Source organism: Seriola lalandi, unplaced genomic scaffold, assembly GCF_002814215.2.
Source record: "Seriola lalandi dorsalis isolate HSWRI2012SDOR001 ecotype SW California unplaced genomic scaffold, Sedor1 jcf7180002054284, whole genome shotgun sequence".
In the NCBI taxonomy this organism is placed as follows: Eukaryota; Metazoa; Chordata; class Actinopteri; order Carangiformes; family Carangidae; genus Seriola; species Seriola lalandi.
The window spans coordinates 169,966-192,320 of NW_019524837.1; the positions used below are offsets into that span (position 1 = coordinate 169,966).

The 22,355-nt window shown below is 39.9% G+C and overlaps 2 protein-coding genes across 4 annotated transcripts; both read right to left on the reverse strand.

The window, feature by feature from the left end:
- Positions 1 to 1,599: 1,599 nt before the first annotated feature.
- On the reverse strand, positions 1,600 to 17,480 carry atf2 (activating transcription factor 2). Of its 2 annotated transcripts, XM_023405707.2 has the most exons (12): positions 17,424 to 17,480; positions 16,701 to 16,773; positions 16,426 to 16,522; positions 16,227 to 16,345; positions 15,982 to 16,107; positions 15,360 to 15,538; positions 14,584 to 14,698; positions 12,720 to 12,830; positions 9,736 to 9,972; positions 9,109 to 9,315; positions 6,375 to 6,480; positions 1,600 to 3,629 (listed from the first exon to the last, which is right to left on the reverse strand). In XM_023405707.2, the coding sequence occupies exons 2-12, from the start codon at positions 16,746 to 16,748 to the stop codon at positions 3,403 to 3,405; spliced, it is 1,572 nt and encodes a 523-aa protein (XP_023261475.1). In that variant the 5' UTR covers positions 16,749 to 16,773; positions 17,424 to 17,480; the 3' UTR covers positions 1,600 to 3,402. The 2 variants fall into 2 exon arrangements, with proteins under 2 accessions (XP_023261475.1, XP_023261476.1); XM_023405708.2 differs by lacking the exon at positions 17,424 to 17,480 and having other exon boundaries at positions 16,701 to 17,417.
- Positions 17,481 to 18,910: 1,430 nt separating this feature from the next.
- Positions 18,911 to 21,309, reverse strand: atp5mc3a (ATP synthase membrane subunit c locus 3a). Of its 2 annotated transcripts, none has more exons than XM_023405705.2 (5): positions 21,238 to 21,309; positions 20,942 to 21,038; positions 20,047 to 20,121; positions 19,354 to 19,544; positions 18,911 to 19,222 (listed from the first exon to the last, which is right to left on the reverse strand). In XM_023405705.2, the coding sequence occupies exons 2-5, from the start codon at positions 20,978 to 20,980 to the stop codon at positions 19,108 to 19,110; spliced, it is 420 nt and encodes a 139-aa protein (XP_023261473.1). In that variant the 5' UTR covers positions 20,981 to 21,038; positions 21,238 to 21,309; the 3' UTR covers positions 18,911 to 19,107. The 2 variants fall into 2 exon arrangements, with proteins under 2 accessions (XP_023261473.1, XP_023261474.1); XM_023405706.2 differs by lacking the exon at positions 21,238 to 21,309 and adding an exon at positions 21,151 to 21,174.
- Between the last annotated feature and the right edge of the window lie 1,046 nt (positions 21,310 to 22,355).

The window sequence follows — 22,355 nt, forward strand, 5'->3', positions numbered from 1 at the left end:
CTGGGAATGATCATACATTTGCATAAACAGCTGCTATGTTTAAGGATTCTTGTATGTCCTGTGTGATAATAATCCATCTAAACAAGCATCATGTGTTTTATCATGATGTACAGTCGAGCCAGAGTTACAAAAACTGCTGTAAAATTAAATATTATATACTAAAGTTTATAGGATTTTAATCCAAAGGGGATTTGGAAGCAGGTCCCAGCTTTCACATTCAAGTCAGTCAGTATGAATGAAAGCACATGGGCCTGTACCCTGAGAATAATGTACTCAGGCATGTGCAGAGTCAAGTGAAGTCAGTGCAGGCCAGCACATTTCGATCAATGGCTGTAAAAGGCAACTACTGGTGACAGTGGCAGTGGCTGACTAACAAATAAAAGGCACAGCTACGTCTGAAATGTCATCATCAGGCACACACGTCACATTTTCAGGTCATAACAGTGATCATCTTGTCTACCCCCACATCATCCCCTCTGAGTACCTGTTAACAATCCATGACGATTCCAAGACCATGTATTGTGTATTTGCCTCCAGTCGGTTTATTGCTGCAGTGAAGAGGCAGTTTTACATCCTGGCTACTTCATCAGCATCAGCAGAGCTGCTCTGCTTCAGCTGTGCATGCTGCATGGCCAAGTAGACAATGCAATGCGAGTCTATTTGTATGGTGCCTTTTAGCAATGATTTAATTAAAACTGCTTTGGACATAAAGACAGAAAAAGGCAATAAGACAAGATTTAAAAGATACATAAGACCCCAGCCCTCTGCCCCACCCCCACCTCAGGATAGTGAGAAACTTGATTAAACAATGTATCACATATATCTGCATCTATCAGCCTCTCTGAATAAAGATATACAGTATGACTATAACGATATGACTGTTATACAGTAGACGCACTGGTGCAGTATCAGTTACCAAATATATTGCTTTTTAAAGTTTGGATTTAAAACTAAACTAAAGCCACAATTTAACGAGATAAGATATTTATAATTAAAATATCCAGCAGTATGTAAAGGAGTTAAGAGTATTTTTATATTATGATAGTTTTACTTAAGTACATATTCCTACACTGTCATCAAAGAGTGAGAATACGGCACAACAGTATGACTTTTCCAAGGGCCCTACAATCAGTAGATCCTCCCCTGGGGAGAAGTTCACTGAAGCTGTTGTAAAATAAGTTCAGTATTATTTTTAGAGAATTATGATAAAGAACAAAAAAAGTCATTACCTCTAGTTGTCTACAGCTGGATGAAATCTGGTCACATGTAGATCTTCCACAAGGTGGCAGAATACACCGCAAGAAATATTTTTGTCACCAGCAACAAGTTTGATCTCTTTCGTTTTAACAGTGACTCTTCAGCTGCTCTGCTCTTGTCAGTACACGGTGGTTTCATGTGAAGGGAAAATGCTGTGATACCTTGTGGTGAGGACTGGACTTAATCCATTAATGACATCATCTTTTTTTAAAAGAAATGTAAGTTAGTAAAATGTCGCCACTATTATTTGTTTTTTTACTTAAAACATTCACACATTTCATTCGACGTGTAGTTAATAAGAGAGTAAATCAGCCTGGAGAATTAAATGGAAGCAGACGTGGATTTTAAAGAGATATTAAAAGGTTTATTACAACAACATATCAATTCAAATTTTATACAGAACTTTCACAAGTTACAAGTACACTTTCCACACAGTATCACACCCCTTTTTTTTAGCAGTTAAGCCAAGGTAAAACAAATAACCAAAGTTTTCATAATCTTAGAGCCACAACTCAAGTTGAAACAACTTGTTTAATGATATTTATCTGACTGAGACATTATTGAACAAACAGTTAAATTCTCGCAGAGAATTATTAACTCATGCAGATAGCACATAACAGTAAAATAAAAAAACAAACAAACATACTTTAAGAAAACAATGTGTTAGCTTCTCGTAAAACTACACAGTAGTAAGCCGGTACAGACTAAGAGAAAAGGCAAATTGACTTCATGGTGCGATTTGCTTCCTACAATTATTTCAATGATGAAACGCTCACAATTCTTACAAAGCAGTAGTAGTGTTACTCTAATATACATGATGTGATTCCAGTTCACATCTGAATGCTTTCATTTTACATGGCAACATTATTGAGTCAGGGAGAGGACTATCCTATTGATTGGAAGATTTTAAAGGTCAGTTTTTAACTGCTAACCTAGTTCATGTGATCAACAGAGCTCAGCTACTGAATCCAGACTATCCTATAAAAAAACAAAAAAAAAAAACAGAGTACATAACACCTCAAAAGATCACGTACAATGTATCATTGATGTTATTTACAATGTTGTCTAAAAACATCATCTAGAATTGCAATCATGAAAACAGCATAATGTCCTTAAGTGTTCTGCGTTAGACACTGGAGCCATAAACAGTCACTCATAAAGCAAAGACAGTATATAAAAGCAATACATCTCCTCTACTGAGCAAGTATGTTCATGAGACCCTTAATATGAAAGACCGGCAATGAACTTAAGCTAATCTGCATTAAAAAGGTACAGAAGTAATTTATACAAAAACATTAATGGCACTGAATGAAGTCAACATCACCATGATTGAGTAATGGAAAATGTACTGCAATCCTACAATCACTGCTTCAGGAACAATCCGACTACAGATGGAATGTCAATGAAATAACAAACATTTCTAACCAACCCACCCCTTAAGACTATTTTACAAGCAGAGGTGAGCTCAAACATTCAAACTGCACAATGTGACTACAGCTGATCTCACTCACAGAAAAGTTGTCAAATTTAAAATCTGATTCTGGCATTTACATTTGTGTAATGTGACAGTATTCAAATCTACTTCTAAAAAGCTGCCAGTACTTAACGTGTGGACTGTCAAACTCCAAAAAGGTAAACCCGCCATCTCTCAAAATGTGCAAAATGGAAAAAGCAAATTGTAACAAAAAGTGACTGCTCTTTATGCAACTGTATCATAAAGATAGTGCTTATAAAAGTCATGAAAACAAACAAACAAATTACAAATGAGCCACAACACACTTTGGTAAGGTCTCTAACAATTCACTGATCAACCGTTCAGGCTGATCGCCTTCAAATAAAAAAATATATAAGATTAATAAATAAATCACACAAATACAAAAACATTTTAGAACCACGTATTTTACATCTTACACCTAAAGTGCCTGTTCTTTTGTCTTCATCAATTCCAGAGAAAACATTGCATTTTCAAAAAGCATTGCCTATGGAGGACAAAATGGACCAAACATGAAACAAACCAATCAAGAATAAATTAAAAACAGAACGGTCCAAACTGAAGCTGAGAGAGAATCGCTTTCCTCTGTTTGTCACAGAGATACAAGAGGCAACGGAGCTCCAGTGATGACGCTCGGGCAGAGTTTGGGATGATCAACTCCCTGAAGGCTGAGACTGGGCGGCTCCCTGCCGCGACTGGCTCTCCTCTGTGCTCTGGTTTGATGTGATGGCGGCGGCGGCGCTGGACGGGGCGGAGACGGTCGGGGTCGTGGAGGAGGAGCTGACCCCGTTGGAGGTGCTGATGGAGCTGTGCTGGATGGCCTCGTTCTGCGGGCTGCTAGGGACGGACATCTCCTCGCAGCTCTCGTCTTTGTCAGAGACTGCAAAGAAAACACAGAAAATCACCGCTGGGCAGCTGATACATCGCGATAATGTATTTTCCTACACTGCTGCTTCATGCTGTTTTAATTAACAGCATTTACCTGATACAATCCAGAAAAGCTCAGGAAATCTTTGTCATGTAGGCCTAACCAGATGTAAAAGAGCTATTTGCATGTGGTGTATGCCAACCATTTCATTAATCCCCATAATGCTACTTCTGTATCCCTTCCTTTAATTAAAACTCCAATGTCAATTTAAACCCACATCATAAGGGTGCATTACATTCTGGGGCATGTGGCAGTGTTTCCCATCCCTAACTGCATTCTCATTTGTTTTTTGTTACTTTGCCAACTACTGCAGCGACAGATGATTACAGCACCTGATTTTAATGATGCTCACACTGGAGAGTAGGGAAGACTTGGAGTTGAAATGCCACCAGCTGTTAGGCAGTTGCATTGAATTAATTGGATCCGGATGGAAAGAAAAAAAAAAAGAAAAGAGACTCTACTCTCATGCTCTGTTTCATAAAGGAATAAGGAGCACAATGATAATTAATATTGCTAATGATATGAAGTCACTTGTTATGGCACTTTGTAATTAATGACTGGGACTCGTATTTGAGATTGTTAAATACAGATTCCATAGCAAGAGGACGCAATTAAAGTGCAATACAAATGTCTTTACATTAGGAGCTTCATTCGCCCTCTTGACTGGACTTTGACCATGTGATTTAGTGCAAGTGAATGTCAAAGCGCTATAAACTCCCTTGCTGTTTTATTATGCAGAAGGTCAACCTCAGAATAAATCAGCGTTGTGGTTTTGTTCCATGTTCAAGTGAGCATTATTACTCCTAATGACATTAAGAGCTGGCTGGCTGATGTATAATAATACTCAGAAATTCTGGTTCCCTGGGCAGCCGGAGCTTCTTTCTGCTCTCTTGGTTTCTGAAGTAGGGTTCGCTCTAAGCAGATGGACAGCTTGGTGTGCCAACTGAAAGCATGTCCTGGCTTGTTTGTGGGGCAGTCTGGGTAATTTCCTCCCACCTGCCATGGTTACGCCTGGTCAGGACGATGAAGGGTATTACTGGGTCTGGGGGGCAGTGTAGCCTTATGGGATGTGTAACTCTCGGAAAACGGAGCGCTTGATGAGGCCTTTACATGACTGAGAGCCATGGATCAGTCAGAATTAAATAATGTGTTTTACTAATTAGTGAGATCGATTATTTCATTGATTCCCAACCAGGGGCACTTGTACTCGAGGGGGTACTTCTACAGCTGAGAGGGGGTTAAGTGCAAAGATTCTGGAGTAGTTCCAGTAATTTGAAAAAATAGAGAATATATTTGATTTAAGAAATATATATGTATATATACACATGTTGAATCAGTCATAAACACCTCGACTTTGAGTGTTCTGACTGCAAAAATGACCACACCGATCTAAACAGTTCAACTGTAATGTAGATATTGTAATATCTACTTTTGTACATGAATAATAATGTTAAATAACATCCTGTTTAAGATCTATTTACAATGATAGGTGGAGTTGATGAAGGGATTTTGAGCTCATCTGATAGAGCTGTGCCAGTCAGACAGACGAAGAAGCCTGGGAACCACTGGTTTGTTTCATTCTTTCTACCAGACTTTTGTTTCACTCCGTCTTTCCTTCTTGGTTGTCATAATGAACCAAACTGATGAACTGTGGTATATCGATGAGGTTATGTTTTCCCCAAACTATACAAAAAGCGCTCCAAACGTCATCCTTCACAAAAGGTCTAGAAACACAGGACAGACGTCCTCAGCAAACACATGAGAGCGATGACCCAATTCATCTGCGGATCCCGATAAAAACAATCCAGACGACACTAAATGAGACCTGGCTCTGACAGCCCACTCTAGCCTGTAAACCATCAGTCCCATAATGCACATGACGTGTGTCAGTGGGATGGTTAGCAGTAAGGGATGCATAATGAACAGCCAAGCTTGGTGGACATCCCACAACGAGTATGCTCTGCAGTCTTGTCAAGCTTGCTGCTTTAATGGACTCATTTCAGAGGCAATCATTGTCAATACAAGTCGGCGGAGGTGTTTAGAGCACAGTGGAGAAGTGGCTCACAGCGCACTTGTTCTTGTTGCATACTGGCTTATGTGTGTGTGTGTGTGTGTGTGTGTGGGGTGGGGGGGGTTAGTTATGACCAGAAAATCAGAATGACAGAACCCCAGTCTTGGGAAACGAAGAAATATAGGCGATATATTTCTAAATGAGACCATGTGACGCGACTGCACAGCGCAGGCTGACAACAGAAAATTTAAATGAAGAGGATGTAAATGGCAGAATCTTCTTGTACATTCAAGTATTTAGAAACATGATCATGGAGATGTAAAAGGTACATTTCAACTACCTTATGTGGGTGCTACATGCTTTTGTATTCATTCGCAGCAGATATTTAGTTCCATCTGACAAATGTTTATTTTGGTGTCAAATGAGGAGACAACAACTGCGTTCTTGTGGTTACCACCTGTGGCCTCGAGAAAGGACTCCAGTAACAATCTGTCTCATACAACATTGTCCAAATATATCTCAACTTTTGCAAAGTTTTTTTTTTTTTTTTAAAAAGGGATTTAATATGTCAATAGCTCTTTCCATTGGGCCATAAGTAAGACGTGTCCTTCTTGTGGTTATCTGGAGCTCATTTTAGAAGCGTTTCACTGGAAGCCTCGGGCTGAGAATAATGGAGCATTACTCACTGTGATAGCCAGATTTCTTCTGCATGGCGGTTACAGGGCAATCTTTATGAGCCAGGAGAAGCTGCTTCAGCTGAGCCACTTCGTTTCTCAGCAGGGTGACTTCATTCTTTGGGAGAGAGGAGACACACAACAGCACTCAATAAAATGGTCACTCTGGAGCGTACAGTATGTCAGATTTTTAAAAAAATGAAGACAAACAGATGACATGTGCAGTTCAACTTTTCCAAAACATTTTTACCAAATTAGATGGAGGTCAGATTTCAGATTTCAACCACTCAAATATGAATCAGAACCTTTTCCCAGACAATTAAAAGGTTTTAACCTTTTCTTTGAAGTAGAGCCTGACTAATACTTGACTTTTGTGACCAATAGTGATATTGATATTTGAGAGTTACAAATATCCAGTAATGTATCAGTTGGTATTAATTTTAACTCATAAGATACAGTGCAAGTTAGTGCATTTGTTTTTTTAAAAGGCCGCGATGAGCTGTATGTATGTGAGTGGAACCTTTAACTTTAACAACAAATGTGTCAGTGCTCTCTGGTGGACAAACTATGTAATGATGGCACTCATTCCACCCATACATCTGAAATGTATGTTTAGCTTTTCTGTGCTGTTCTTGTTTTTGACCAAACCGTTAAGCTGATACTGATATATCTGGAAAACGAATTTGTAAGTAAACCTGTCTGCCCGCGTGACTTAACGGCCTAGTTCTAGTAAAATAGACAGCTAGATTAAGACTTAAGTCTGAACAGGATTCCTGCAAGACCCTGCACAGCATACAAGCTACATCACAGCCTGAATGTGGCTCGGTGCCCTGCATGAATAGCTGTATCTTTTATCTAATGCCAATTATTAATGGGATCACAGGGTCAAATATTCAAGACCTCCTCTGTACAGTAAGCGCACATGACCACTACATTACTGCAGATACACTCATACTTTGTCCAACAAGGAAGAGCAAACACAGGGGAAGGTAACAGCACAGTGTATGAATTCAGAATAAAGTATGATGTACTTCTTCATTTATGTTTTTCCTACACAATAATTATGGGCCTTCACTGGCTACCGACCAGCACATTTGTCAGAGGTGAGCTGTTCGGATTGTCAGTGCAACTTTGTAGATGCTGCTGAGATTTACACTCTTGTGTCGTTACAGCTCCCAAGGGAACTGAGGATTTCTGCATGTCGTAAAAGAGAGCCACATTACGCTGAAGGTGACTTTAACTGGATTTAGAGCGGCCAGGGGCCCGGAGAACACCCAATGGCAGATTTAAGCTCCTTCTCTTCTCCTTTAAAGGACTATGGGCAGCTTAATCTATTAGTCTAAAAGCAGCCAATTTATTTGATTCCATCTGTTTAGTCTTGCTGGTGTTGGCAGGACTGAGTTATTGTGAGACAGATTTAAACACAGCTGGAAAGAGCGTATGTATCACATGTAGCCAATGCCATATTCACTGTGCCTCCACCATGACTGCTGCAATATACAGCCAATTTAAACACCGGCGTTCCTTTCTGCTCTCCCTCCGACTCACTTATTAGAAGCATACAAAATATACATGTAAATAAAAGTCACAAAATGCTGTTATATTATGCGATTAGCAGCGAAAATACAGTATTTAGTCGACTTACAAATGTGTTTATAAAATCATTGACTTGTAAGGTGAAGTCAAACCCATGACAGAAGCTCTGCCACTGATGCTACAGCTACAGTAACATCAAACTGCATCATACAGGGAATGTAAATCCTGACTAAGATGGACTTCTGAGAATTTAACTTGTTTCTAACTTTGTGAATTAAATCAAAATTGAGCAAATGGGCCTTGGGTAATGCTGGGAGCCCTGTGAGCTGCCTGGTCTGACACCTCATTAAAAAGCCAGTTAAGGATGATGTTAAAATAATTGTGCATCATTAGAGGCAGTTTCACTGATCAGCTGGGCCATGTCAGCATGGGGGTTTTTACAAAAACTGAACTGCTGATTAATGCCTTCATATAAAACGCCCTTTTATTCTCTGCCACATGTTGTTCCCCTCTTTGTAGTTAACAGCAGTGCTCTTACTGTTTATAACAGCATTTACTCACCTATCCTTCCCCTTTCATCTACCTACATTTATGGAAATTCTCAGCTAGTGCACCCATGACAAGTGGTGATAACTTGTTTTGTGAACCAGATATTAATGACATGAACCCATTTCTTTTCCACTGCTGCCTGTCCCCTCCTCCACCTTCCACATCTTACTCTGCTTTCATGGAAAAATAAGACAGTGAGCAAATAAACACCACATCGCATTTAATTGTCTGGAACACCGATGTGCTGCACCCCCGGCTCACACTTATCAACAGAGACAGCAGATACATGAACTGTTTCGAACTTGTCAGCATCAGATCCTAATTGCTTCCAGCGAAATGAAGGTTCAAAAAGACACCTTTCCCTAGGAGATTTTTGAGGCCATTCAGTAAACTGCTGAGACAGAAGCGAAGACACGCTTGTGTGCAGCTGACATCTGGAGGATACATCTTTATTGACAGGGACATATCGATGTAAAGGGCTCACACACTGCTGCTGTCACATGACAGCTCTTCTTAATCGGCTTTAATGACTTCATCACCGCAGAAGGGAAAAGTCTGTGTACACACGCTTACGCCAGCAGCAGACGATGATAAACAGACATGTGCATGAATACATACATTAAGTGACATGCAGCAGGTGAGAGTCAGAGGTAAAGCGCACCTGTAGTTGTCCGTTCATGGAGCTGAGGTCCTCAGCCTTCTTCTCCAGAGACTGGACCCACACTTTCCTCTTCTGCCTACAGCGAGAAGCGGCAGCCCTGTTACGCTCCAGGAACTTGCGCCGCTTCTCATCAGGGTCTTCACTTGTGGTTCTGCGCCGCCGACCCCCTGTGCTTGGTGGGTTTTGCGCAGGGGGCGCCGGGGAAGCCTGGACAATAACAAGAATAATGATATAGAACAACAACTATCACAGCAAAATCACCACCACATCTGTTGTGTATGCACTGCTGACGTCACTGTGCACCTGTAACTGGACTGTGGCTACACACACAAAATCATAACTCCACTGTTACTAATCACATTCAGTACTCAGTTTAATTGTCTTCATATGATCATGTCATGTCAGTTTATACACACAAAGATGTGACATAATCAGATCCAGTTTTGAGTCAAACTGACATCTTGTTAAAACAGCTGTTGTGCTTACAAAAGGCTTTAATGCAGGCCAGCAGTGCATGTCCACATACCCACAGATAAAAGAAATAAAACAGTCTCTTCTATGGGACACTGATGCAACACTGTAATGAGAGGATAATCATCCGTATACAGTGTAGTTGTGAATACTCACAGGTGTCTCTGTGGTGGAGGTGGCTGGCTGTTGCAGGGAATGGGGAGAAGGTTCCTCAGTTGTGGGCAGGTGAGGAGCTGGAGTGGGTGTGAGGACTGCGGTCGGGGTCGGGGTCGGGGTCACGGTCGGGGCGGGAGAAGCAGGAGCGGCAGTGTGAGTTACAGCGCTGCTCTGAACTTCAACACCATCTCCATTGGTTACCTGAGGAAGCTGCTGGCTTAATGTGGCTTTCAGTTTCTGTGAAGAGGATTCAGCACAAAGAAAACAGTCATAAACTGAGAGAGGAAAATTATATACAAGTAAATATGGTAAGTAGATAGAAGTCATGCTGCCAGCAGATGATTCTTGCTATTTTATCGTTCAATATATATTTTTTTAAAAATAGACCTTTTAAGGTAAAACTTTTGGAGTAGATTATAAAAGTTTATTCTCACTGGCTGTTAAGGCATGTTACTCTATAAAACTATGATTTTCACCTCGTTAGCAATTAACCTTGTTGTAACAGAAAAATTATTATTATCATTATTATTATTATTATTGGTAGAAAAAATCAAATTCTAACCGAAATACACTTTAACTACACTAAAATTAACGTATGCATAAGCATGATGGCTCAATGTTTTCAATATCTGAAAATTGAAAAATGCCAGGTTCAGCAGCACAGAAGTAAATCCACATTTTAGACTGTGGACCTGTGCCACTGAATAACAAATGAAAGCAGTGTGAGGGATTATTTTGAATACAAAACATTGAGTCAAGTGCTTAGTGTCTCTTGATAGCTGCATTTGAGAACTTGCAAACAAAAATGTTCGCTTTAAAAAGTTAAGGAAGGAGGTTCCAAAAGATGAACAACACCAGACAGTTAGCAGTTAGTGAACAGACTGTAACATCTTGCTCCAATGAAGCTACTGAGTTTAGAGCAGTCAGCAGAGAACAAGTTGTTACTATATGAACAAGTTATATGACATATACTGCTACAACTACTGTGGCATTCAGTTTCCCCTCAAAATGAAGGTATACTGTAGGATTTTAAGTAGAAAAATGAAATCATATAAATCGAGAATAAAAGGAAGCTAAAAGTAATCCTGAAACAGTAAAGGTAGTTAAAAAGGAGAATTCAAATAACCTTGCAACGAAAAAAGAACTGATGCAAGCATGTAACACACTCCTAACACTCATCTGGATACAAAAGGTGAAGCACATCCATGGCACATAATGTCACCTGAACTACAAAATTTACTTTAGAATATTGACTGCATGGGACACACACAGAAACGCAGCCCATTCACAGAAACTATTTCTCCACAGATTGGTGCCCATGATTCACAGGCCAATTCCTCCAGCATCAAACACTCAGCAAACAAGGTGAAAGTGAATGAGCCTTTCGAAGCAATAACAAAGTGAGAGTGAATACATTTACATGAGAAAACAGAGGACCACATTATTCTAACAACTACCTTTGCCAGAGCAATCTATCTACCAAATTAGTTTATCGTGTAATACCCTTCCAGAAGCTCTTCTGGCAGAAACAAGATATTATTCTCTTGGAATGGCCCATAGAAAGAGGGAAAAGCCAGTCAGATTCATATTTCATCTCTGCCATGGAAACCTCATCAGTGTAATAACCCTCCATCTCATGGGTGTTATTCAACCATCTGCTACTATATTACTTATCTTTATTTTGCAACTAATTAACAGCATAATCTTCTAAATTCAGCAAGTTAATTATCATTATTGTGGTCTTTGCAGCATCATCAGTCCTTGTAAAGTGCCGTCTCCACGCCCCCTGAGAGCCAGGTGGGGGCGGGGAGCAGGCAGGTTGAGCGGGGGTCTGTTTTCTTGACGCGGGCTCATTAGGTGTTTGCTGATGAGCTGAGTGCGGTGGGAGGCGCCGGGAGTAAGAGGGGGGATGCAGGTCAGGCAGGATTCTGCTGAACAAAAGGTTCCATGCAGGGTGAGGCCGACTTAATGTGCCTCGCTGAGCATGTGCCAGGATGCCCCCCAGCTGGCTTTCGCTGGTAGCCCCCCTCCGGTTGGCCCCGATGACGGCGTGCTGAGCACAACGCTGTCTCCGCGTTTGTCATCTCCGTACCCCATGATCCCCGACAACCCCCACCCCCTCCCATCCCTCCTTCTCGCCAGTCAGGATCAATCCTTCCTTCCTTCCCTCCCAACACACACACACACGCGCACACACACACGCACACCTCCTCTCAATAGTTTATCTGTTAATTTCCACAGGCGGAGCATGCTGCGAACACTTACAGGTTCTGTGATCCGTGCTTCATCACATTGCCACTGATCTCTCTCACAACGCTTCATATCCCTGCCCTTCAACTATCACTTTTATACAGGAGGACTTAAGTTACAAGACTGCTGTGACTGTCTTCTCCCCACAGAGAAACAGCTGGAGTATTTCTGTTTTCTGTTTCGTGACTATCTGCTCAATTAATCGATTAAGCATTTTATCCAGAAAATGTTAGAAAATAGTGAGAAATGCCTGTTATCATTTCCCAGAGTCCAGGGTGACCAAGGCCAGAGATATTCACTTTGTTATCATGTTCGACAAACAAGAGCAGCAATTCTCACAGCTGGGTTTACTGGTATTTTTTTTATTAACATTTTACTGTATTGTTATCAAATGTTTTATTTATTATTATTGTAAATAGTTACCAATTCCTTTTTCTGTTGATTAATTGACTAATCGTTGCAGCGTCATGAGATGGTAAAATCAATTTTTGAAGAAATATCAGATAGTAGAAATCCAGTTGGACAGTTCATTCATAAAGGGTGATTATAATTAAAAATGTTTTGGATAGTGCTCACCCAGGTTTACTCTAGCGCCCTCATTAGGTCAAACATAGCAACTGTTTCCTTATCATCAAACTCTCTCATTACTTTGGTTGTCATTATCTCTCTCAGACAGGAAATAACAGATGCAACATGGATATTATATTTGATGTGAAAGAAGAGATAATAAATACCAGTTTTGCTTCTGATTGGGCGGGCTGTGCCTGTGGCTGTGCCTGTGGCTGTGGCGAGGGAGGTCCTGGGATCCCGGGGACGTTAGGCACTACGGTGACAGGTCTGACAAGCTGACAGCAGAGACACAGATCAGCACAGAGAAAATTAGTCTTCGGCAGTAAAAAGGCAGGCGGCGCTGCCCCACAACACAAACACACAAGCAGTCGCGGCAGGCTCTCAGAGTTTCCTCATATCTCAGCCTCATTAGGTTGCATGGCCTGTTATTTTGTGGAGGCAGCGCCACATGGAGATGCAGTGTGCACGCTAATGAACCTCTGCCTGCCTGCGTGAGAGCATATGGACAGGGAAACTGAAGAGAGGATGGAGAGACACGAGTCGGAAGGGCAGAGCCAGGCCTCCTCTCACAGCCGCTGACAATGAGACAGAGGGAGGTGGGGAGAGCTGGAGAGGGAAAGAAAGAAGAGGGGGGAGGAGATGATCGAGTGAAAGGGAGGCCCACTGGTGGCTCATGTTCTCCATTTACTTTTGCCCTCCTTTGCTTGTCAACGGCTTTCCCAATCCCCACAGACTGGGAAGATACAGGTTTTTTCCCTGCTGTGCCGCTATCAGGAGATAATCATCTGCTGCTCAGTGTTCCACACAGACAATCAGGACTACAGTGAACAACAGGACAAGCTTCCACATGAGGGAGTTAAAAAAAAATACCAACAAGACCTTCATTTACAACAAATTTCCTATATGAGACACTGTCATGGGTTGCTGTTATAATTGGTTTTGCAAAATGCATTAGTAGCATCATCTATCTGCTCTGCCAGAAATCAAGAGCGTTGATTCTAATTGTACAAGGACAAATAGTGAAGTATCCTGGACTGGCGCCTGCTGTGCCTCAGCCAATTCCTGTGTCTTTGCCACAGTGACGCACAGTTGTACTCTAAAGTCCATTATTTCACTCAACCTCAATTGCTTTGAATTGAATGCCAAATCTGAGGTGCCAAAGTTGTAAATACTCCCTCTGTCCAAGTAGAGCAAAGGAGGTATGTGGTATTAATGCCTCGCCACAGTGCAAGTCTAATTTGAATGTCACCTGAGAAGGACTTCGGTTTTGCTGATGTAAACAACTGCCTGTGCACACTCTCCAATTTAAAATGTGAGTAATAAACAGTAGTAATTTTATTCCGCTGTGATTGATGTGTTTTATGTTAAATCTCCTGGATGCACAAAGGCAACATTTCACAAGCAAAGTTATGCCCAGCAAAGCGTGTTATTCGACACAGTCCAGTGATTTTGTTAGTCTACACACTGGACTACAATAATAATCCAAAGTTACGTGGCTGGAGAAAACAAATGCTTTAGTTCATTAGTTTGTTCATTCTAGTCTCTGGAAAACAGCCATCAACAAAACAATCTCATCTATAAAAGCATTTGGCATTAGTTCTGGAGCTTTGTGATATGATCGAAAGCTAAAGAATACTACTAAATGGACGCTGAGGTGAGAGTGTTTCAACAATGACTGTTGTCCAAAGACAAGATTGAACTGTGAAGCTCAAGCTAACGTGGACAAGAAGTCCTTAAAGTGCTCATAAAATATAACAAAATGAAGCATAAACATTTACAATTCTATAACAACTGGGCTAACTCTGTGTCTGCAGATGAAGATCATGCGATATGATCAAAGGCTCCAGAACAGTTACTTAATGGACCCTGAGGTGAAAATGTTTTGTCAACAAATGCTTTGTTTCCTTGTTAGTGATAAATATCAGAAAAGGGAAAAGGCTCCTTTATAATTTCACAGTGGACTAAAATTCAGTTTTAAACACACACTGAAACACAATATTAACATAATATAACCAGCAGAACACTCACAGGGATTGTAGTTGGAATATGTACACTTGAGTTTGTAATAGACGCAGGTATAGCAACTGGCATGGTCTGTCCGTTAGGCAGCTGTAAGAGCACAGGGAAGGTGCCAGACACCGGGCTGAAGGAGGAGAGAAAAGAAATCCCAGTGAGGAAAACAACTTTGTGCTTAACACACAACAAACAAATTAAACATCAGAGTGGCTACTAACATAAAGTCATATTCAGGCAACAACTGATGGGAAAAAAATGGAACCCAAGACAAAATCCAACTCAAAAAAGACTTAAAATGAATAAGACACCTGTCGCATAACAGAGTCAAGCAATATTATTAAAAGAACAGGTTTTTACTGCCACATTAGATCCAGTAAGTAACATCAGTTCTGCCCATATATGGACTTCTGGTTCCAAATAAATTTTGCTGTTCTTAAAACACTGGGGATTTTCAATCAAATCATCTGTGTCAGGCTGAAACATTAATACACCTGTGACAGTGATGATTTTGTGAAAACCTCGTTCATTTTTTTTTTTTCCACCAGTCACAAATTGAATTAAGCAGTATGTCTATATCTGAGCAACACTGATGAAGACGGGACCTTATGTGGTCTACAGCCAAAAAATAAACATTCCTGCGGAGTGCAGATAAATCAAAAACAAACAAGCACATGCCTCATGAAATATGAGCTCACCAAGACAAAACTGCACAAAAATTATTTTAAAAAAGGAAAGGATGAAGTAATAAAAACTATGATTTTTAAAAATTGACATTTCAAGTTACTTACACTATAGGCCTATTAGTGGATGGGACTTGGGTAATAACAGAGCTAGATGTTGGCGATGGGAGAGCTTGCTGTATTACAACATTAGCCTCTGAGGTTGCTAGAAGTACATTGGGAACTTGGAGGGATGCAGGATGGACTATAGTGGATGTTGGCAGTGAGGCTGGCTGCAAAGATAAATCCTGGAAACATCATACAACACCTTAGCTGCAGGAAGTGTTTAATGAAAACCAGATTTAATTAGCTCCTAGTATATGATTCTGATATTTTAGGAAATAAAAAAATAAATATGAGGAATATAATTAGACCTAATTGTTCAAATCCACCTAATAATAATAAAATAATAATAATAATAATAATTTTATGAATAATATTATGTGCAGCACTGTATTTTTCAGTGTTTACACAACAGTATAAGACATAGGTATTACTTCAGTCAATTCAAAGTCAGATTAAAATGACCAAAAAAATCCAAATACTTATTATATTAATATTCATACCAGTAGATCTGCAAAATCCAGAGTAAATTACTGATCACAGAACCAGGAGAAAAACCTTTATGACAGTTTTGTAAACTCTCTGTGATTAGCACACATACCAGAGGCATCTTATTGAACGCCTTTACCTTGTCATCACTTGTTGTAGATTCGGGGTGAGGCAGAGGGCTATCTCGATGTGCCTCCATTGCTGTGGGTTCCTCGATTTTATTGCGTATAATAGGCGTCGCAAGAGGAGACAAATCCAGTGGTAACTGCAGAACAGTGAGAGGCACATAAGAACAGGTCAGCCACGGAGAGAGCAGAGATGGAAATACTAACAATGGAACAGACGCGAGTCTGGTAACCTGCTGACAAGTTTCATGAGAACAACCTTTTTAATGTCATCTTCAGTGGCTTTTTTGAAGTCATGGTCAAACGGACTTGCAAGCTCATTGAAGAGCCCGACCTCCTCGCAGTTCTTCAAGAAGCGGGTAGGTGTAGGGGTTTGATCTGCAGTGGAGGACAATCTTAAGTGCACTGGTTTAAAGTATCAATTTAAATCAAAATATATGCACTTCAAGTGCACCCACCAGCAATGATGACACTGTCATTCCTTGCTGGGCCAAACTTCAGGGTCATCTCATGTTTGTGTTTGTGGACAGCCAAGTGGTCTTCATTTGTAAATCTCTATTGAAAGGTTGAAAAAGAAAACAGACAGGATGATGAGACATGATGTACAAGGATAAAATCTGGAGCAAACGACCTTCATTCTCCATGTTGTGAAAATGTATCTTTATCACCGCACAGTTAAAAAACAGTACAATACAGATTGATAATTGACAATATGAGAGAAGAGATAACTTACCTGTCCACACCCAGGAGCAGTACATTGGAAAGGTTTATCATCACTCATATTAAGGAATTCCTGTTATGTCAGCCTGAAATAAAACAGGAAAAAGCACAGATGGAGTTAGATATCAGACCCAAAGATGAGCGTTAATGTGTGTTACTGATAAGGTTTTTGCATCCTTCAACGTGTCAAGTAAACGTTGTGGTTGTAGTTAATATTAATTTCAGCAGATGCACAGAGCTGAGATCGGATTATGCGTGACTAACGGAGGGTTTGAGTAGCACTGTAAAGGTGAAGGTCCTGTGAATTACGGACAAAGCATGTCGATGAAGGGCGGCTGCTGTGGTTGTTTACACCCTCAGTGTCACCACAAAAGACGCTAAATTCTCGGTCCATTTATTTTGGGACGAGTATACAACTGAGAAGGACACCATGAACCACTCGTGCGTTTTTTTGTGTTGAACACTTGATGAAAAGACATCACACATAAATCCTGTAATATTATAACAGAGGGAGCGATCATCTGTTTCAGTCGCTTCCATGAAATAGCCTGAGCCCTGCGTTAACATACAACCGTCGCCATGTTTGGACCTAAATACCACTGTAAACACAGGACCTATCAGCGTTTGTTTCGAGGCCGTTTCATTGTATCGGAGCACAAGTCCCGCACAGTGCCAGAAATTAAGTCTTTAACAGCAGCTTTGTGACTAGTCGCTGTCAGTTTCTGTGGTCACTTACCCTCAGCCACAACCCTCGACTTCCAAAATCCCACGTCTGTATCAAAATATCGCGAGATGTGCTTGGTCTTTTTCCGTAAACGTCACACAAAGCGGTTCTGCATCTATTTCGTCACGACTGACCCTTGTCATAGTTTTTTCATTTACTACTGGAATTTATTCTAAACAAAATTAATCATTCTGTAGCAATTGTGTAGAAAAACACGACTACATTGAAATGAAACCCTGACTCTCTCCGCATTACTGTAAATCTCATAATGCATATTCATAATGCACAAATTTTACATGCGAGTTTTGCCCCAAATAAAAATGACTGAACTTGGTAGAACTTGTGACTAATGACGAACAAACGGGCATAAATGCACAAATAAATTATGACTAGTTGTTGGTGAATTTGCTAATTGTATACTTTCCTTTATACTAATAGCTTTTTTTAAATTTTATTTTCTTATAAAATTACATTCATATAAACAATTGTTTGAAAAATAATGAATCATGCATTTGTTATTGCTGGAAAATGTATGCTCATATTATTCAATAAATGTAGAAATTCTGATTGAACATTTGGTTATTTCACCTTGAAGCTGCTGAATATGTTATGTTGTTATATGTTATATATTTTGTGTAGAGATTCGCATTGCAGTAATTTGTTAACTTTAAATACTAGCTTACTTGGTTCAGGGTGATTTATTAACAACTATTACTGATACAAGCAGGTAATAAGAGGATTTTGTATTTTATATTTCCAAAAGGCTACCATGCAGAACCATTCAAATGAAGCAGTGCACATATTGGCTTTCAAGTCTGAATTCTCACCCAAAAACTTTCATTGAGTGTGCAAATTATCAGCTATCACATTTTTCTTTCATATGGCATGTATCCATTATATAATCTGTTTTAATCACCAAATTTAGGGCCACAACTACTAATTTTCATCTGCAGTAATGGCTTCATCTAATAGACATCTAACGACCGTCAGCATAAAAGATGGTACAAAAAGATGGGAAAACTAAAAGACTTTGGAGAAGTTGGAACCATAAAATTCTAGGGTTTTTAGTGCTTGATAAATGACCCAAACAATAATACAGGACTAAAACTGACATTTTTAAATTGATTGACTGTTTCAGGTTGTAACAAAGTTCAGTCCTATTAGCCTAAATTACAGACTATCAGTTTTTGAAACAACCTAGCAAGTACTTTCATTCATGACATTAAAAAAAGTCAAAACCCGTTATTTAACTTAACTGTCTAGATTTATTCAATGCCATTTACAAAAGCAAGCACTCACTTGCTGCCTAATTACATAACTATTTAACTTCAGCTGAACCAAGTACTCATTAAGGTGGACCCCAAAAGCTTGCATGTGATGCTCTGAGAAAAACAAGGCTGATGCATGGCAAGTCTAAGCTGCTTCAAAGATGACATTCATGAAAGCAGACCACGTTCTGTTGTGCTAGCATGATATTCCAGGCATAAAAGTTACTGCCATTGTTAAATAGTCAAAAACATGTATTTTAATCACGTAATTCCTTACATTCGTACGATACATGTTTTGCTTATTTTGACAGTGTCTGAAAGACTTGAAAATGTACATTTCCATGACACCAACACGGAACAATTTTGGTAGCCACAATAAAATATGTAGTCACATCTGTAATGAAAGTGTCGTATGACAGCAGATCTTTTTACATAGCAAACAGGATAAGGAAAGCAACCATCAAACAGAACAGTCCCATAGCTTCAGACAGGGCAAATCCCAGGATGGCATATGAGAACAGCTGCTGCTTCAGAGATGGGTTCCTGTGAACAAGAACAAACTGTCAGTGAATCTATAAAAAAAAAAACAAAGCATGCACCAGAATTCTATTAATCCAAGTGAATTTTAATATTCTATGGATATTTTCAGATATTGTGGCAAAACTGAAACAAACCTAGCATAGCCGATGATGAGACTGCCAAACACTGTCCCAATTCCTGCACCGGATCCAGCTACTCCGACTGTGGCAGCTCCAGCTCCGATAAACTTGGCAGCAGTGTCAATGTCCCTGCTGACGGCACTGGTCTGGAAGCCCCTCAGTGAGACCTGGGTGAGGGGGCTCTGTGGCATCACAGCAACACTGCTCTGGAGCAAGAAAAGTCAAAAACCGTAAACTTTTACCTCTGAAGCCAATGCCATAAGATATGAAAAGTGGACATACAAAACAGTGCTTCAAACAAACAGTCTTACTGACAGAATTAACTGAATTAAATGAAAACTAAGTTCCAGTATTCAAGATCCCTTTCTAATAATTGTCAAGTACCTGGTCATGTTAAACATCCAGAATGCAAATAGTTTGATGCTTTTCTTCATTTCAAAAGGAAACACTAACTGTGCTGTGAAAAGCTAGTAAGAGGACAGTAAGTATTGATTTTTTTGTAATTTTGATATTCGAGGTCTGGAGTTTTTTGGCTGTTGGTCAGACTAGCTTCAAGCTGTCATGTTAGGGTATAATCATTTCTGACATTTTATAGAGTTAAAAAAAAAAAACTAGAATCAACTAAAAAATATTATAAATACCCAAGCAGCTATCTAAGTGTTACAAGGACAGTTGCAGTCTCAATGGAAAACCTGCATATCTTCTTACCTCTGATTTGGTCTCAGGCCTGGACAGCACAGAGGCAGACAGGGGTCTGTAAAGAGCCCGGGAACCAGCACGGACCTGCAGCAGCAACAAAACAGAGACAAAAGCAGTACAGGTTTAGTTAACACAACACACATGTACACTCAAAAGACAAAACACATTGTTGGTATCATTGCCAAGCAGATGGAAGGCACCTTGAGTGTCACTTTGTAAGTGTCATTGTCATTCACTGCAGCACACACACTGTAAGACCTGTGGCATTTGAAGATTTTCAAGTGTAGTATTTTGCTGTCTGTCACTTGTGGTTAATGTAAATGTGATTCTATGAATCTATGGTGCTGGCAAACTACTACAAATCCTGCAGAGCAACCTGGCCATCAAACAGACCTATTGTAATTTAAACTGGTTAGCCAGTTGAAGCTACTAGAAACAGAAATATGACCTTGGAGAACGACCAACAGCCCAGGCTACACCTGTTTAGAGCGTACAATGTCCAAATGGACAAGATGAACATTTGTGCATCAATTGCACCGGGTTGTGTATGACTTTTCAGATATACTCCACACTAAACTCGGCTAACAGAGGCTTATAATGACCTTAGCTTACGGCCATGACTGAAGATGTCCGCCAAGAGCTACATCAGTAGAACAGTCAGTTTAATAAAGGTAACTCACATGCACATTGGTCATAAAGATCATTGTCATAATGCCGCCGGTATTAAATGTCTGTGTCGGTCAGTGCTTTAGCTTTAGCTGACTAGCCGGCCTAGTCTGCAGATACCCTTGCCAGCTAGCTACAGTCAAGTTCATCCGGAGGCCCAACCGGATTTAACGGTGACATTAAAGACAGCGGGACTCACATTCACAGCACGGAGACACACCAAGGGAAGCAAACTCACCAATGCCGGCGTGGAGACGAACTTTGCACAGGCGTACATTTTCTATTTTGGGTTGTTTTAACCGGTTCCGTCAAATCTGGTTGAAGCCCGGGTCTCTCTGTGGAGGGAAGACCGGAGAGAAGTAAGGTCAAATGGGTGTAAAAACGCTCCACAGACAAAATAAACACATTCATATGCACATTCACATCCGTTCTCAATAATGTCCTCACTTTTGCGCTGCAATGCTAAGTTTAGAGAGAGGATGAAAAGGGATTTCTTACAGATTACTTTCTCATTCAAACTGCCATCACACTTACCGACTGCAGAGGTCGAACCACAGTGGAAGAGTGCGCATGCGCGATGTGAAGTATGTAGAGACCCGGATGATGACAATGGAAGGTCATTTCACAGAAACTTTATTCAACATGAGCACAGCAGCAATGTTTATGACAAAGCCAGTTTGTTGAACAATGATAAAAATGTATACTTATATTGACATAAATCGACAGTTTGTGCTAGTAATGATGATTTTATTATACTTTAATGTAAAGATAAGGTGGGTGGAGGAGCTAAGGATGAACCAGCTAGTATGAAAGAATTTTATTGAATCTTTACTCAATCAGGCAGACTCATTGAGACAGATCTCTTTTTCAAGAGAGACCTGCGAACCAGAAAAACATTCAAATCAGGCAAACCACAATTGGCAAACAGAAATAACACAGTTTAGACACATCAAATGAAAACAGTTACAAGATGCCAGGATTAGTGGGTCCATAAGAAATAACTAGGTTTAGATAGTTGCTGAATTATGTGCTGTACTTATAATATTTAAGTGTTGAAATGTGAGGTAGTTTGCAAACTTTAACAGCAAAGCTTTATAAAAGTTAATATCATGAGATGATTATTTCTTTAAATTTGTGATTATTGATAAAGCGTAAAACACTATGATAAACAGGATTTAGCTGCTGAAGTAATGATACAGCACCATGACAATACAGAACACTTCCATAATCAAGTACAGACATTAAAGTTGACATTTATCAAATATTTTTCTTTTATTAAGAAAATGGACCAAGCAGATTTTGACACACATAGTGATACAGTAATAATACAGGACCCACCTTAAAGGATAATTCTGGGAATATTTTCTTATTGTCAACAAATTACATGAAAAGCACAAAATCAACAATCAGTGCATCCTAACAAGTACTGCCTTGTAGCCAAAGCCTGACAAAATGATTCCTCTGTAAGTCTATAGACATTTATTACCCAAAAAACGATTTAAAATATTTTAACAGAAACTTAAAGTCAATCCCACAAATACCATCCTGCTGCCATAAATTACTTGCTAGAGCTGAAAATAGTCCCAATCAAATACAGTACACTATTTACTCAAGTTGGAGTAACGTTTGCTAAAAAAACAAAAAAGAAAACA